The sequence below is a fragment of the Erinaceus europaeus genome, chromosome X (assembly GCF_950295315.1).
Source record: "Erinaceus europaeus chromosome X, mEriEur2.1, whole genome shotgun sequence".
Classification (NCBI taxonomy): domain Eukaryota; kingdom Metazoa; phylum Chordata; class Mammalia; order Eulipotyphla; family Erinaceidae; genus Erinaceus; species Erinaceus europaeus.
In genome coordinates, this window is record NC_080185.1 from 53547700 (window position 1) to 53563747 (window position 16048).

Sequence of the window (16048 nt, forward strand, 5' to 3'; positions counted from 1 at the left end):
ACAATGACCTTGGGTCCATGCTCCCAGAGGGATAGAGAATGGGAAAGCTATCAGGGGAGGGGATGGCATATGGAGACCGGTTGGTGGGAATTGTGTGGAGTTGTACCCCTCCTGTCCTACGGTTTTGTTAATGTCTCCTTTCTTAAATAAAAATACAAAAAAAGAGAAAAAAATAAGAAAACCAAAAAAGAAAGAAAGAAAGAAAGAAAGAAAGAAAGAAAGAAAGAAAGAAAGAAAGAAAGAAAGAAAGAAAAGGAATTCTAATCAAATTCTACCTTGTCAAGCTCCTAGGTAGATAAGGGTAGGTGGAATCATAGGGAGAACCATCTCTGGTTCCTTTAATACAGGCCTTTATAATTATATGAAGTACAGCTTAACAACTTATTATCAACTTGGACTGTTAGAATGGAGTTAAAATATAGAACAGTTACCACACTTTGCATTAGCTCTTATTGCCACCTCTTCTTTTGTCATCTTTAGATTCTGACATTAACTGCAGTATTCCTAGTCATCTTCTATTGGTGCAGTTCTGAAATGTATGCTGATATTTTAATTATTTTTCCCTTATAGCTACTGATTATACTACTGGCAGAGTTGGAGCACCACTTATTTGTTGTGAAATTAAACTGAAAGACTGGCAGGAAGGTAAGTGAGACTTGTATGACAAACATAAGTAATTCTAGATATGCTGCAAATCACTGTGAACTTCAAGACTTCCATGTTTTATTATTTTTTAATATTTATTTGTTAATGGAAAAAAGTGAACCAGAGCATTATTCTGGCATATGGGTTGCTGGGGTTAAACTTGGGACTTCATGCATGTATTTTCCTTTTTTTTTCAATTGTTTTGTTGTCTGTGATAAGAAATGAGCCTTTGCTGTTGCTTGTTTGGTTATTTTGTTGGCCTGTAGATTTTCTGTCAGTAGCATCATTAGATACCCAAGAGGAAAGAAATCTCTGGAATTTGAGCTAGGTAGTATTTGATGGTAAAGAGGTAAACCATCTTAGTGGGGTATTTTTCTTGACTTTGGAGAAAGTGAGACTGGATATATATATCCTTTGCTTTGAAGCTTGACTTTGCTAATTAGAAGGTTTGGGTAGGGGATTGAAACTCCAGATTCCTAGGGTATAGAGGAATAAATACACAAACACACACACACACACACACACACACACACATACACACGTACTTTCCTCTCTCTCTCCTTATATCTTGGGTCTCGACCCCAGCAAACATTTTCAGAGATAAGACTCTACTATCCAGTTATTTGTATAGGTTTTGTATATAATTACAAGTACAAACTACTCAGAGGAAGCCTACATTTTATAAACATTGGTGACAATCCAGAGAGACAGAGAAGGAGCGAGCCTGCAGCATTGAAGCTTCCTTCAGTGTGACGGGAGCCCAGCTTGAATCTAGATCACATACATGACAAAACAACACACCGTTCAAGTGAATTTTCTTATTGGCCCAGTGACAATCCTTATTATAACTCAACTGAAGGCAAAAGGAAACCAGATTTCTCATGGTATAATCATGAAAATAACTATATATACTAAATGTATACTGAACATATATACTAAATGCAAAATAAGCCAACAGTAAACAATCTGACTTTGCCATATAAAGAAAAGTACTTATTTATTTTAAAGTAGTTTAAAAGCTTGAGATTATAAAAGAGAATATATAATGTAGGTGGAGACATGGACTAAAAATTTGAAGGAACCTTATAAGGCATATTCCTTGTTTTATTCAAACCTATGAGAATGAATAGGTTCCACCTGACATAAACATGAAATTTCTGTAGCTCGTGGATTAGGGGTTGTAGTGCTGGACCCTCAGGTATGAGGTCCTAAGTTTGATCTTTCATATATTACATATGCTATAATGATGTTCTTGTTCTTTCTTTTTCATATCCCCAAATCGTGAAGTGTTTCTCCTGTGTGATTTATTATTTGCATTACTGTCAGTACTTTGAAAAAGTAACAACCCTTTTAATACCACACTTAAAATTGTCATTCTTAATAGTTTTTTGTTTGTTTTTGTTTTTGTTTTGAATATAAGCTTTTCCCTTTTCTTTCATGGTAATGATTTTCAAATTTGAATATGGAAAGCTAAAGAAAATACAGATAGTATGTGTGCATGTATATTAGGCATCAGTATCAAAAGTGTTATTAGACATGTTATTAGACTCAGAGAAACAAGGTATATTGTTAATCTTGGAAAACATTTTTGCCTTTCAGTTTTTATTTTGTGATTTCTGTGATTAAGCTTCAGTGTCAGTTTGAGGGAGCAGGCCCATTTTTGAATACCTAAGACCTCTCCCCCCCACAACTACAAGCTTATGACCCTACATATTCCCTGGCATTTTTTAAAATTTTTATTTATAGAAAGGAAACATTGACTAAACCATAGGATAAGAGGGGTACGATTCTACACAATTCCCACCATCAGAATAATTTTTTATTTATAAAAAGGAAACATTGACTAAACTTCACACAATTCCCACCACCAGAACTCTGTATCCCATCCCTTCCCTGATAGCCTTCCTATTCTTTATCCCTCTGGGAATATGGACCCAGAGTCATTATGGGGTGCAGAAGGTGGAAAGTCTGGCTTCTATAATTGCTTCCCTGCTGAACATGGGTGTTGGAAGGTTGATCCATATTCCCAGCCTGTCTCTCTCTTTCCCTAGTGGGGCGGGGCTCCAGGACACATTGATGGGGTCATCTGCCCCTGGCATTTTAAAACCCAACATTTCTTACAAAGAGGGCCAAAGTAAAATCTGAAACCAAAACTGGTACACAACTTTTAATAGGCCAAGTTCTATCAAATCTCCTCCTGAGAGCAGATCTCTTTGAAATAAGATAGTAACTCTGCCATGGAAATAGCTTGGCTTATTAAGTCTGCAGAACTTGCATACCTGAGGCATCTAGTTTGATCCCAGGTGCGTGTTTGTGTCCTGTATTTTTCCACTTTACAGGGGCTTGGTTAAAGGCATACAGTATAGTTGTTGACACATAGGTACAACTTCTTTTTAAAAATTTTATATTTATTTATTTATTCCCTTTTGTTGCCCTTGTTATCATTGATGTTGTTATTGATGTTGTCATTGTTGGATAGGACAGAGAGAAATGGAGAGGAAGAGAAGACAGAAAGAGGGAGAGAAAGATAGATACCTTCAGACCTGCTTCACCTCTTGTGAAGCGACCACCCTGCAAGTGGGGAGCCAGGGGCTCGAACCAGTATCCTTTAACTGGTCCTTGAGCTTTGCGCCACCTGCGCTTAACCTGCTGAGCTACTGCCTGACTCCCTAGGTACAACTTCTTATCTCCCTATGAAAATTCCCTACAAGTCACAATCTTCCCCAACCTAGCCTCCCCTCCCCATCATACACCAGGACCCTAATGTATTCCATGATACAAAACACCACACATAGTTCAAGTTTGACCTTATATCTTTTACTGTCCTTTAGTCTTAAGTTCTCTCAGGTCATTTGGTATTTGACCTTCTCTTTCTGGCTTTATTGAAGTACAGCTGGCATGCAGCATTATTTTACATTTCAGGTGTATAAGATATGTATATGCATTGTGAAATGATTACTTATCATGCCTCCTTTACCATTTTTCCTAGTAACTTTCAAAATTTCAATACTGTGTTATATATTACAATCTCCACTTTATCTCTTTGACTTACTAGAAATAATGACTTTATTCAGTAAATGATAATGAATACAGGTAAAATATTTTAAAGTCATGGCTGGTCATAAATAAAATTAAGAAAAAAAAGATTTTGTCTTGTTTCCCATGGCTTCTCTCCCCTCTCAAAAGGCTTTGTCTTTGATAGGTGAGAATATTCTGCAGATACTATCATGGGATGATGAGAAATCGTACCCATGAACCAAAAACAACTGTATTGGCAACCATTGACTCCAACAATAAAATAATCAAAATAATTTTTAAGAAGAAACCTCTTTAGAAAAAAAAATCCAATACCCATTGATGATAACATTTTAATAATTTACTTATTTATAGTGGTGTTGAGGGAGTAATTTTTTGATGTAGTTCTATGAGTCCTAAGCTATAATGATGTTCTCCACGTTCACCTTTATATGTATGGGAGGTTTGGGGTGGGTGACTGATGATTATCACTGAAACTTCCATGAAATCACAGCCAACCAACCACTATCATCGCATGAATCTGGGAGACAGCACAAATAGTTATGCTAAAGACTTTCATGCCTGAGGCTCCAAATTTCCACATTCAATCCCAGCACCAGCATAAGTCAGAGCTGAGCAGTACTCTAGTCCCTTTCTCTGTATCTCTCTCTCTTTCTCTCTCCTTAAAATAAAAATAAGATATTAAAATTAACAAATATGAGTCAATATAAGCTAATGTTCTTCCATAAAGCAACATAAATCTAACCAGCATAAAGTATAAGCAAAGAAAAAATTTGAGAATTGATGTAAGTAAATTTTTAGAAAAACAACTCACTTGCTTTTATGACTTTCAGGTGGTTATACAATCCATGACAAGCCAAACCCCAGAGGTGAAATTGTAATTGGTGGACAAAATATCTCCATGGGATATTTTAAAAATGAAGAGAAAACAGCAGAGGATTACTCTGTGGATGAAAATGGACAAAGGTGGTTTTGCACTGGTGATATTGGGGAATTCCATCCTGATGGATGCTTACAGATTATAGGTCTGTATATTTTATTGAGTTTTTCTTTAGTTTTTGCTCCTTCAACCTATACAAACAGGCAGTTGTTGGGCCAGGTGGTGGTAACATGTGCACATACCCAGATTCAAACCCTCATCCCCACTTGCAGGGAAAAACTTTACCAGTGGCGAAGCAGTGCTATAAGCTCTCTCTCTCTCTCTCTCTCTCTCTCTCTCTCTCTCCCTCTCCCTCTCTCTGCCTCCACATATCCACTTCTTCCCCCTTTCTTTTTCTCTGCCTTATCAAATAAATAAATAAATACATAAAGAAATAGAAAAGATTAAAAAATAAAAGGTAATAGTGATCAAGACCCTGAGTCAATGATTTAATTGGTTTAGGGCAAGTTATTTATGTATATCTGAGCTTCTCCATCTGTGAAATAAAAACTTTATCAACCTATTAGGGTTGGTATTACTCATAAATAAGTTGGTATATATTAACTTTTTACAGTTGGACAGTGATTAGTAACTGGTGGCAACAGCAGCAGCAACATTAGAAATGGAAAGAATGTGTAGGAAAATAGCTTGATATTCGAAAAAAAATTCAGAAGAGTCACTTTTTTATCAGCTACTGTCTTTCTGTGACATTCTATTTATTTAATTTAAGGGAGTCTTTTTTAATATTTATTTGTTTATTTATTTATTCCCTTTTGTTGCCCTTGTTGTAGGTTATTATTGTTGTTGTTATTGCTCTCGCTGTTGGATAGGACAGAGAGAAATGGAGACAGTTGGGGAAGACAGAGAGGGGGAGAGAAAGACACACACCTGCAGACCTGCTTTACTGCCTGTGAAGCGACCCCCCTACAGGTGGGGAGCGAGGGGCTAGAACCAGGATCCTTACGCTGGTCCTTGCGCTTTGTGCAACCTGCACTTAACCCGCTGCTCTACTACCCGACTCCCTTCTGTGACATATTTTTTTCTTTTTTATTTAAGAAAGTATTAATTAACAAAACCATAGGGTAGGAGGGGTACAACTCCACACAATTCCCACTACCCAATCTCCATATCCCACCCCCTTCCCTGATAGCTTTCCCATTCTCTATCCCTCTGGGAGCATGGACCCAGGGTCATTGTGGGTTGCAGAAGGTAGAAGGTCTGGCTTCTGTAATTGCTTCCCCACTGAACATGGGCGTTGACTGGTCGGTCCATACTCCCAGTCTGCCTCTCTCTTTCCCTAGTAGGATGGGTCTCTGAGGAAGCAGAGCTCCAGGACACATTGGTGGGGTCTTCAGTCCAGGGAAGCCTGGCTGGCTGTGACATATTTTATTGCAGTTCACCTCATCCCTTTTCTCCCAACCCAAGGAATTGTGTGTATGCATCCCCGCCCCCTCACCATTGGCCCTGTATATGGTGAAGAACCCTGAACCTTAGACATAATCATATCTGTTCTCAACATTCATTTGTTTAGTCATTGTAAGAATGATAGTTGCTTTAATAGTGTCTTTATTGAGCGTGCTATTTAGACTTTTATGTTCAAAAAGTGACTTGAGAATGTTATGTGCTACTCTTTAATTAAACAAAAGTTAAAATAAAAACAGATTAGCTAGCTGGTAATGACCACTTTGTAGGGTCCCAGTCCCCTTCCACCTTTTTTGGGTTCTTTTTAAGACATAAAATTTCCTTAGTCACATCTATAGTACACTACCTTAATTTGTCTGTGGACCTGTAGGTGACCAGAAAATAGAAATATTTTGAAAAAACTGACTCTTGATCTGTTGGGATAATTCCCCCAAAACATGATTAAATGTAGAACAACTCCGTAACCTCCCTTATTATTTTTTTTTCTTAATTGCACTACAATCAAAGGGTGTCTCTTTGGACATGTTCAGTGTATTGGTTTTCCTATAAACACTCATATAGGTAGTAATTCAACCTTCATATTCAGACTGTTCATATTGTTTGTCCTAGTACTTTTTTTTTTTTTGCCACCAGGGTTTTTGCTGGGGCTCAGTACTGGCACTTCAAATCCAACACTACTGGTGGCCATTTTTTTTCCATTTTTCCCCCTTACCATTATACTTGATAAGACAGAGAGAAATTGAGAGGGAAAGATGGATGGAGAAAGACACCCACAGACCTGTTTCACCACTCTTGAGGTGCCCCCTTCAGGTAGGGAGTGGGAGCTCGAACCTGAGTCCTTGGGCATGGTAATATGTATACTTAACTAGCTGTTCCACAGCCCAGCCCACTGTTCTAGTACATTCTTAGATCATTCCATTTTTACAATATAATATCAAATAGATTAATTAGATTAGCATTGAATGAATCTATTCTGTATGGAAGACATAGTATTGCATGTCTGAGGATTAGAGAGTTAACTCACATAACTCATAGTGGGCAGAATTGACTTTCAGATCTGATGCTCCAAAGTCCTTGTTCATAACTTAAATATAGTATTTAAAGTTTCTATTAGTATTTAAACTTTCAAGTATAGGGTATAATATTTTAAGTAATACGTCTTTAACTGGGTACTTTATTTTTAACTCATATATCTGGGCAAGCATTGTAGATGATAAGATCTTAGAAGTATCTTTGTAAATAATGATTAAAACAATGGAATTCAAAGGAACTCAGAATTTTTACATATGTTAATAAAACAATTGTAGGGTAACTTGACATTCTTCATGATTTACAGATCGTAAGAAAGATCTGGTGAAGTTACAAGCTGGTGAATATGTCTCTCTCGGGAAAGTAGAAGCTGCTCTAAAGAACTGTCCACTTATTGACAATATCTGTGCTTTTGCCAAAAGGTAACTTAGAATACTGCATTGGTGTTTCATATACTTACAATAAAAGAAAAGTTGGAGGACAACTGAATTATACATATATATACATATACATATATATGCATACATAAATACACATATACCATCAAAGAGACATCAAGCTTTCACCAGAGTTGGGAATCAATTGTAAATGATATTACTTCCTTCACTTCCTTTTACACTGATCCATCCTTTGTGTAATGATTTTCTTCATTTCCTTTTCCTCTGACTCACCCTTTACTTATAGAAATGCAATCTGTACATTGATATGAATTTTCCATTCTGCCACTTTACTGAATTTATTGGTGGTCTATATTAGTTTTAGGTGAGCTATTCAGGGGTTTCTATAGATAGTGTCATGTCATTTCCAAATAGTGGTAACCTAAATTCTTCCTTTCCAAATTGATTTCCTTTGATATCTCTTTCTAGCCTGATTACACTGGCAAGGACCTTCAGGACTATATTGAATAGTAGTAGAGAGAATGGACATTCTTGTATAGTTTGAGATTTTAGGAGGAAAGCTTTCAGTTTTTCTCCATTGAGTATTATGTTAACCTTGAGTTTGTCATATTGATATACGGCCTTTATTATGCCGAGGAACTTCTTAGTCTCCAAATTTCTTAAGGATCTTTACCATGAATGGGTATTGAGTTTTGTCAGTTGCTTTTTCAGCATCTGTTGATATAAACGTGGTTTTCATTTTTAATTGATGTGATATGTTATACTGATTTGCATATGTTCAAATATCCCTGGAATTAATCCCATTTAGTGGTGAATTGTTATCTTTTTATGTTGTTGAGCGCAACTTGTTGAGATTTTGCTGAGGATTTTGCTCAGTGTCCATCAGGAATGTAAATCTATAGTTTTATTTTTGTTGGAATACTTTCTTGCTTTCGAGTTCAGAGTTACATTGGCCTCTTAAAATGTTTCTGGGAGTATTCCCCCTACTTCAGTATTTAGAAAGAGTTTGAAGAGGATGCATGTTAGTTCTTTGAAGTCTTATACAATTTATTAATGAAGAGATCTGAACCTGGGCTTTTATTCTTGGGAAATCTTTTAATTATCCCTTTAATTTCTGCATTAATGATAAGTCTATTCAGTATTTTATACCTCCTCTTTGGTCATACTTTGCAGGTTGTCTGACTAAGAATGTGTCCATTTCATCTTGGTTGTTCAATTTATTTGCATAGAGTAGTTCGTAATATTTTCATGTGATCCCTCATACCTCTGTGTGTCATCATTTATCATTTCACCTCTCTTATTTCTGATTATCTCTATCATAGATTTTTCTTTTTTTTTCTTGGTAAGTGTACCTAGTGGTTTATCTGTTTTATAAGAACCATCTGTTGGTTTCATTAATCTTTTGCATTGTCATTTTGGTTTCTGATTCATTAATTTCTCCTCTGAGTTTTGATATTTTGCTCCTGCTGACTTTTGGGTCTCTTCATTGTGCTTTTCCTGATTGCCTCGGTTGTGGCATTAGTTTGTTTGCAATCTTTCTTTTTGTTAATGTGGACCTGCCCTGTACTGCTATGAACTTGTCTCAGCACTACCATCACAGTATCCTATATGATCTAGCAGCTTATCTCTTCATTTTTAGTATTCTTCAAGTAAGTTTTCTTTTGATTTCCTTAATGACCCATTTTTTATTCAGAAGCATCTAGTTTAGTCTACACATTTTGGGGATATTTCTCCTCGTCTTCCTTCTCCATCTTTTCCTTTTTGTGATCGATTTCTAGCCTCATATTATCATGGTCTGAAAAAATACTTTTTTAAAAAAGAATTTATTTATTTATTCATGAGAAAGATAGGAGGAGAGAAAGAACCAGCCATCACTCTGGTACATGTGCTGCCGGGGATCGAACTCAGGACCTCATGCTTGAGAGTCTAGTACCTTAGCCACTGCACCACCTCCCGGACCACAAAAAAATACTTTTTATGATTTCAGTGTTCACATATTTATCAAGGCTGTCTTTGTGCCCCCACATATGGTCTGTCCTCAAGAATGTTCCATATGCACTTGAGAAGAATGTGTATTCATCTCTTTTATGATGGAGTCTTCCATATAAGTCTAAGTCCATGTCATCTCTGCTTTCATTTGAGGTCACTATATCCTTTGTGTGTTTTTTTTTTTTTTTTGGTCCCAATGATCTGTTGCTTGCTGTGAATGGTATGTTAAAGTCACTTACTGTTATTGTGTTTCTGTCAACATACCCTTTCAAGTCAGTTAATACTTGTATTGTCTATATCAATGATAGTTATATCTTCTTGGATTGATACTTTAACTATAATATAATATCCATCTCTGTCTCTATTCCCTTCTTTACCTGAAAATCTATTTTATCGATAGTAGAATGACAAAAATGACAGCTGTTCCTGTCATTTTTGCTCCCATATTATTGGCTTTGAACATCTTGTTGCAATTGTCCTTTAGGCTCTCTGTCCAGTCTCATTAGCCTATGTATCCTTCATTATCCCAACACTAAGGTTAATGAGACCTTAATATATACATAAAAAGATAAATGCATATTTGCAATGATCTGAACATTATGAATTGTTAATTTATGGATAATTTCCTTGATTTTCGAAATTCTAATTTGTTTTATTTTTCTAACTTTTTAGTGACCAATCCTACGTGATCAGCTTTGTGGTTCCTAACCAGAAAAAGTTAACACTTTTGGCACAGCAGAAAGGGGTGGAAGGAACTTGGGTTGATATCTGCAATAATCCAGTCATGGAAGCTGAAATACTGAAAGAAATTAGAGAAGCTGCAAATGCCAGTAAGTAAAAAATTGCTTGTCTGCTGAGATTCCTAAAAATAATTCAGTGATGATAATTTGTATATTAGTGCCTTCAGGATGTGTGTGTGTGTGTGTGTGTGTGTGTGTGTGTGTGTGTGCTTTTAATAATAAGAGTTCTCAAAAATCTGTTCTTTAATATACACCAGCATGTTTGTTGTTTAATGAAGTTTTAGTCTACATGGAATGTGTGCGACTAACCCAAATAGGCTATTACCAGATAGCCTAAATAAGAAGTGGGTCTAAATTATCTAATTTAGTGTTATTATAATCTATGGTGTTTCTCATCATGTCAAAATCATGTATTAATTTCTTTAAACACATCATTACTGTTAAGTGATACATGATTATATGATGAATTTTCATGTTGGAACGATTCTTAAGTATCATACAGTATAATAAACAGCAGAGAAGCAGTTACAGAAGCCAGACCTTCTACTTTCTGCACCTCATAATGATCCTAAGTCCATATTCTCACAGGGATAAAGAGTAGGAAAACTTCCAATGGAGGGAATGGGATACAGAACTCTGGTGGTGGAAATTGTATGGAATTGTACGCCCTCTTTTTTTAATTTAATTTTTTATTTATAAAAAGGAAGCATTGACTAAACTTCACACAAAAAAGGAAACATTGACTAAACTTCACACAATTCCCACCACCAAAACTCTGCATCCCATCTTCTCCCCTGATAGCTTCCCTATTCTTTAACCCTCTGGGAGTATGGACCAAAGGCCATTGTGGGATGTAGAAGGTGGAAGGTCTGGCTTCTGTAATTGCTTCCCCACTGAACATGGGTGTTGACAGGTCGATCTATATACCCCCAGCCTCTCTCTCTCTTTCCCTAGTGGGAAAGGGCTCTGGGGAAGTGGAGCTCCAGGACACATTGGTGAGGTTATCTCTCCAGGGAAGTCTGTTTGGCATCATGCTAACATCTGGAACCTAGTGGTTGAAAATCGAGTTAACATACAAAGCCATACAAATTGTTGACCAATCATGGACCTAAAGGCTGGAATAGTACAGATGAAGTGTTGAGGAGCCCTCCATTTTGTAGATAGCTAGTTGGCAAATTTTAGTTATATTCCAAAGATTGTACCCCCTCTTATCCTACAATTTTGTCAATCATTATTAAATCAATAAAAAATAATCCTTGTAGGGAGTTGGGTGGTAGCGCAGTGGGTTAAGCGCAAGTAGCACAAAGCACAAGGACTGCATAAAGATCCTGGTTTGAGCCCCCAGCTCCCCACCTGCAGGGGAGTCGCTTCACAAGCTGTGAAGCAGGTATGCAGGTGTCTTTCTCTCCCCCTCCCTGTCTTCCTCTTCTTTCTCCATTTCTCTCTGTCCTATCCAACAATGACAACATTAACAACAACAACAATAATAAAACAACAAGGACAACAAAAGGGAATAAAGAAATAAATATTTTGGATAAAAAAAATCCCTGTCAAAAATAAATAAATAGAGAGTTGGACGGTAGTGCAATGGGTTAAGTGCATGTGGTGCAAAGCACAAGGACCTGCATAAGTATCCCGGTTCCAGTCCCCAGCTCCCCACCTGCAGGAGAGTCACTTCACAAGTGGTGAAGCAGGTCTGCAGGTATCTGTCTTTCTCTCCCCCTCTCTTTCTTCCCCTCCTCTCTCCATTTCTCTTTGTCCTATCCAACAAGGGTGACATCAGTAACAACAACAATAATAACTACAACAATAAAAAAAGAACAAGGGCAACATAAGGGAATAAATAAATATTTTAAAAATTAATTAATTAATTAATTAATAAACATCAGGTTACCAGGATTTTCTTCTATTCAAATTCTGATTTGTTTTTACGTACTATTTATAAAAAGCATTTTAGCCAATAGACTATCTTCCTTACTCATCTCTAAATGTACTGATGGAGTAGAAGATGACTTTAATAATTTGACATTACATATCAAATTGTGTAAAAGCAATAAAGGTGAAAGTAAAGCTGAGTCATGATCAGATGGAAAACAAAATACAGTCATAAGATCCCTCAGTTTCAAGTCATGATGCATTTTTTGCATGGAAAAGTGTGTCATGACTTTTCTAGCAACCTAATATAATATATTGGTTGATGATAAGTAGTTTGATGAAAACCTAGTGTAAGGAGGTAGAGAGACAAAGTAGCATCTGTTTTGTCATGAGTGACCAGGAAAGTCCTTCCTGGGGAGGTGGTATGTGAGCAGACACCAGGATGTAGTAAGGAACTGAGCCATGCAGCTACAAGGCAGGCTGGTGGGACTGACAAACTGAAAGACATGGGGCAGGGCATCAGCCCAAACTATGGATCCAGAACAGTTTATGGAAACTTTGAAAAATAGAAAATGGAATTATGTCAGTAACTAGAATATATCTGTTTGCCTTATCACCTGGATCATCCGTGTCAGTCCTACAACATTCATGTTTTATTATTTCTCTGTCTTCGTACCCCCCCTTCCCCACCTCTCCCCTCCTCATTTCAGTGAAATTGGAGCGATTCGAAATCCCAATCAAGGTTCGCTTAAGCCCTGAGCCATGGACCCCTGAGACTGGTTTGGTAACTGATGCTTTCAAACTGAAAAGGAAGGAGTTGAAGAACCATTACCTCAAAGACATAGAGAGAATGTATGGGGGTAAATAGAATGTTCTCTCCAGTTTTCAGGTGTGCAGGAGGTGTTCTGGAGGTTTTTCATTTATAAACTTTTAAGCCTTTATTGAGTTGTCTGTTAGAGTGCAAGGTAAATCATTCTAAAGACATGATTATAAAACAAAACCAAAAGTGACTGAAATAGTCTATTTCATTTAGTTTTGCATAGTTCTAGTGATGCTGTAATTAAAAAGTTTATCACCTTTTAGCTGTTATTACTTTTGGAGTATTTTTTAAAATTAGCTTAAGGTATGCTCGTTTTCTTGAAAATATTTAATGCTGAACAAAATAAATCAAAGTTGAAGTAGAATATAGTTTAAGAAAATCTACAGCTTCCAATGTCTGCTGTCTTCCTAACTAGTTCAAAAAAGCTTAAATATTAAGCATGACAATAAAACATATGTACTAACACTATTTGAAGCAGAAGTGGCTTCAGGGCTTTACAATTCTCTTCCAGCCCTTTATCTTGAAGGGAATATTCAATCGTAATATAATATGCAGAATCAAATAATATCTTGAAAATGATTTTTAAGATTCCTAATAGTTACATAAGTTAGACATAGAATCATTGTATTATTGTGAATAATTACAGTGCCTGAAGTAAGAATAAAGCAGCATAAACACACCAAAAATATCTAGTAATATATTTAAAGGGAAATGGAACTGCTGTTTTGAAATTTGGAAGTTGAAAATTGGGAAGTATTTGAATGACATAAGAGGAAAGTACATTTTTGAAAAATGCTCAAGTTGCTCATCTGTCTAAAGTAAAAGATTGATAACCAAGAGTAAGGCAATAGAAAGTTACTCAACTATTAACAGGGAATATTTTTCTTTCTCTGTTAGAAAAAGTTGTGAAACCATAAGCATCTAGAATCATGGCTCTTGTGCAGCAGTGAACCTGGATAAGAAATTTAGAATCTAAATTTACCTTTGACAACAGGGATTGATTTTGATATGTACTTGTATTAAAATTACACCTATAATTTAAGGCCTGTTTGCTGTTGCTGATTTGATTTTTGATCAATAGTTTGTATTTCATAAAGCTTCTCATTTTGATTTACTTTTAGCAAAGCAGGTTATGATGAATGGCTTCTCTAATAACTTGTTTGATTCCATGAATTAATCATCTTGATAAATTTGGGGGATGTCAAAGGGAAGAAAAACATCGTTACCACTTTTTTCTGTTTGTGAAGAGTTTAGAAACTGGAAATACTAGATTTGGGAGAAGAACAGTTATTCAACAAGGAACCTAATATTTGTGCAGTAGCTTGGAGTGTGGGCTTAGTTTTGAACTTTCCACTTAAGTTTGGGATGGTATATCCCTAACAGATATTCACACTTGAACCTTAGTTACTGTAAGAAGCAAAAACTTTTAATACAGTTATCCTTTGCACTTTTTTCTTAATCATTTATATATATATACATATATAAATATGTTGCTGACACATATATATGTTGCTTAAGACATTGCTTTGTATAGATGTGTGCCACCACTGCAACAAAATATGTTCTTTTTCCTCTGAAATATTTATAGAGAAAATATTTAAATGTTATGTATATGGTGGTAAAAAAAAAAAAGGAAAAAATCATCTGGTATTATTATAAGTGAGAATGAAGGTTTTTTTGTAAAGTTCTCTGTCCGGTGTTCTGAAATGTAAAGTTGAAGGCAAGTTCTCCCTGAAGTTATGTGTATGTGAGTACTATTATTCTCCCAAACTTGCCTTTGAAGAATGAAAAAAACATTGTCATTTAGACTACTATTCATCTTCTACTATTTCCGGCCCATGTGATCTCTTAAGGATAATTTCATCAGAATTTTTCGATGTGTGATTTTTTTTTTCCCATTTGGAATGGTGATTTTAAATGTGTGAGTGCATGCATATTCAGATATTCTCACCTCTGCCCCACTCACCCTATCTCCCGAAAGCTAGAACACTGCCAACTAAGCTGTTGTATAGGTCCTTTAGAAACATGCAATTACACTTAAGGTTGGGTGCTGCTAATTCTTTATGAAAATCCAAATATTGTTAAGGGACCAGGGAGATGCCACTACCCCCTAATTTTTCATCAGTAATAAATTGTTTGTGTAAACAGATCTTTCCATATTCATATTGACTTTTCAAGTATTTGAGCCTAAATATTTTAATCTTACATTTTGTACCTGTTAAAATCGTTTGATGTTATTATGTCAACCATCAAATAAAGCTGTACTTAAAATTTTACTACAGTTATGTACATTTTAAGTCAAACACTTACGATTTTTGCTTTAATTACATGAAAATATCTTGCTTCCGTGATATTTGTATTCACTTTTTTTCTTAGAGTGAAAGTATAATTTTATGCCTTTTTAGAATTGAAATACAAATGAATGCTTCAAAAAGTCAGATGTTGAGGGTAATGTTTTTTGATCATAGAGGTTGATTGGTGATCATTACTTATATTTTCTTGGTAACATGACAAGTGTTTCAGAGGTAAGAAGATGAGAACATGTTAAAGACTGTGTGATGTTTGGTATTTAGAAAGAAATATTTTAATTTTTAGATGTTGTTACAAATTACAATGTATTCACACTTGTACATCGATGCTCGATTGCAGAGTTGTTACTTAGATTTTTTAGTTTATTCTTGATGAAAAGCTTTGTTCTTGTTTTTAAGTTTGCACTTGAATCTTAAGAAATAAATCCAATCATGCTATAAAGTTAATTTGTATTTTAATATTTATTATGTATTTCATTGTGCATTTAAAGACTATTAGCCAAACTTTTCAACACAATTCAAAAGTATTTGTCACTAGGTTTATAGAATGGTACTCAGCAGTTATCCTGGATTGATTAACATTCATATATTAGTTTGAAGTATTTTAATATAGCAATGTTACTTTGGTTTGGTTAATAGAATAGAACCAGACCTGGGAGATTAGGTAGTGGTTATGCAAAGGACATTCATTCCTGATGCCCCAAGGTTCTAAATTCAGTCCCTGGAACCACCATAAACCAGAGCTGGGTATTGCTCTGGTAAAAAAAAAAAAAAAAGAAAGAAAGAAAGAAAGAGAGAATCATTTTATAACACTAATCCTTTAGAACAAAATATAGTCATGTTGTGTGGATTATGAGTAAATGTTA

The 16048-nt window shown here is 35.6% G+C and overlaps 1 protein-coding gene across 8 annotated transcripts in view; it reads left to right on the forward strand.

Annotated features, from left to right (window-relative positions):
- ACSL4 (acyl-CoA synthetase long chain family member 4) overlaps positions 1-15629 on the forward strand; it is an 89738-nt gene extending 74109 nt beyond the window's left edge. For all 8 annotated transcript variants that reach the window (XM_016193094.2, XM_060182519.1, XM_007534368.3 and 5 more), the window contains 5 exons: positions 571-645; positions 4515-4706; positions 7359-7473; positions 10111-10268; positions 12764-15629. In XM_016193094.2, the coding sequence (XP_016048580.1) occupies positions 571-645; positions 4515-4706; positions 7359-7473; positions 10111-10268; positions 12764-12921 (698 nt within the window). In that variant the 3' untranslated portion in view covers positions 12922-15629. The remainder of the gene's footprint in view (positions 1-570; positions 646-4514; positions 4707-7358; positions 7474-10110; positions 10269-12763) is intronic.
- The last annotated feature ends 419 nt before the right edge of the window (positions 15630-16048 follow it).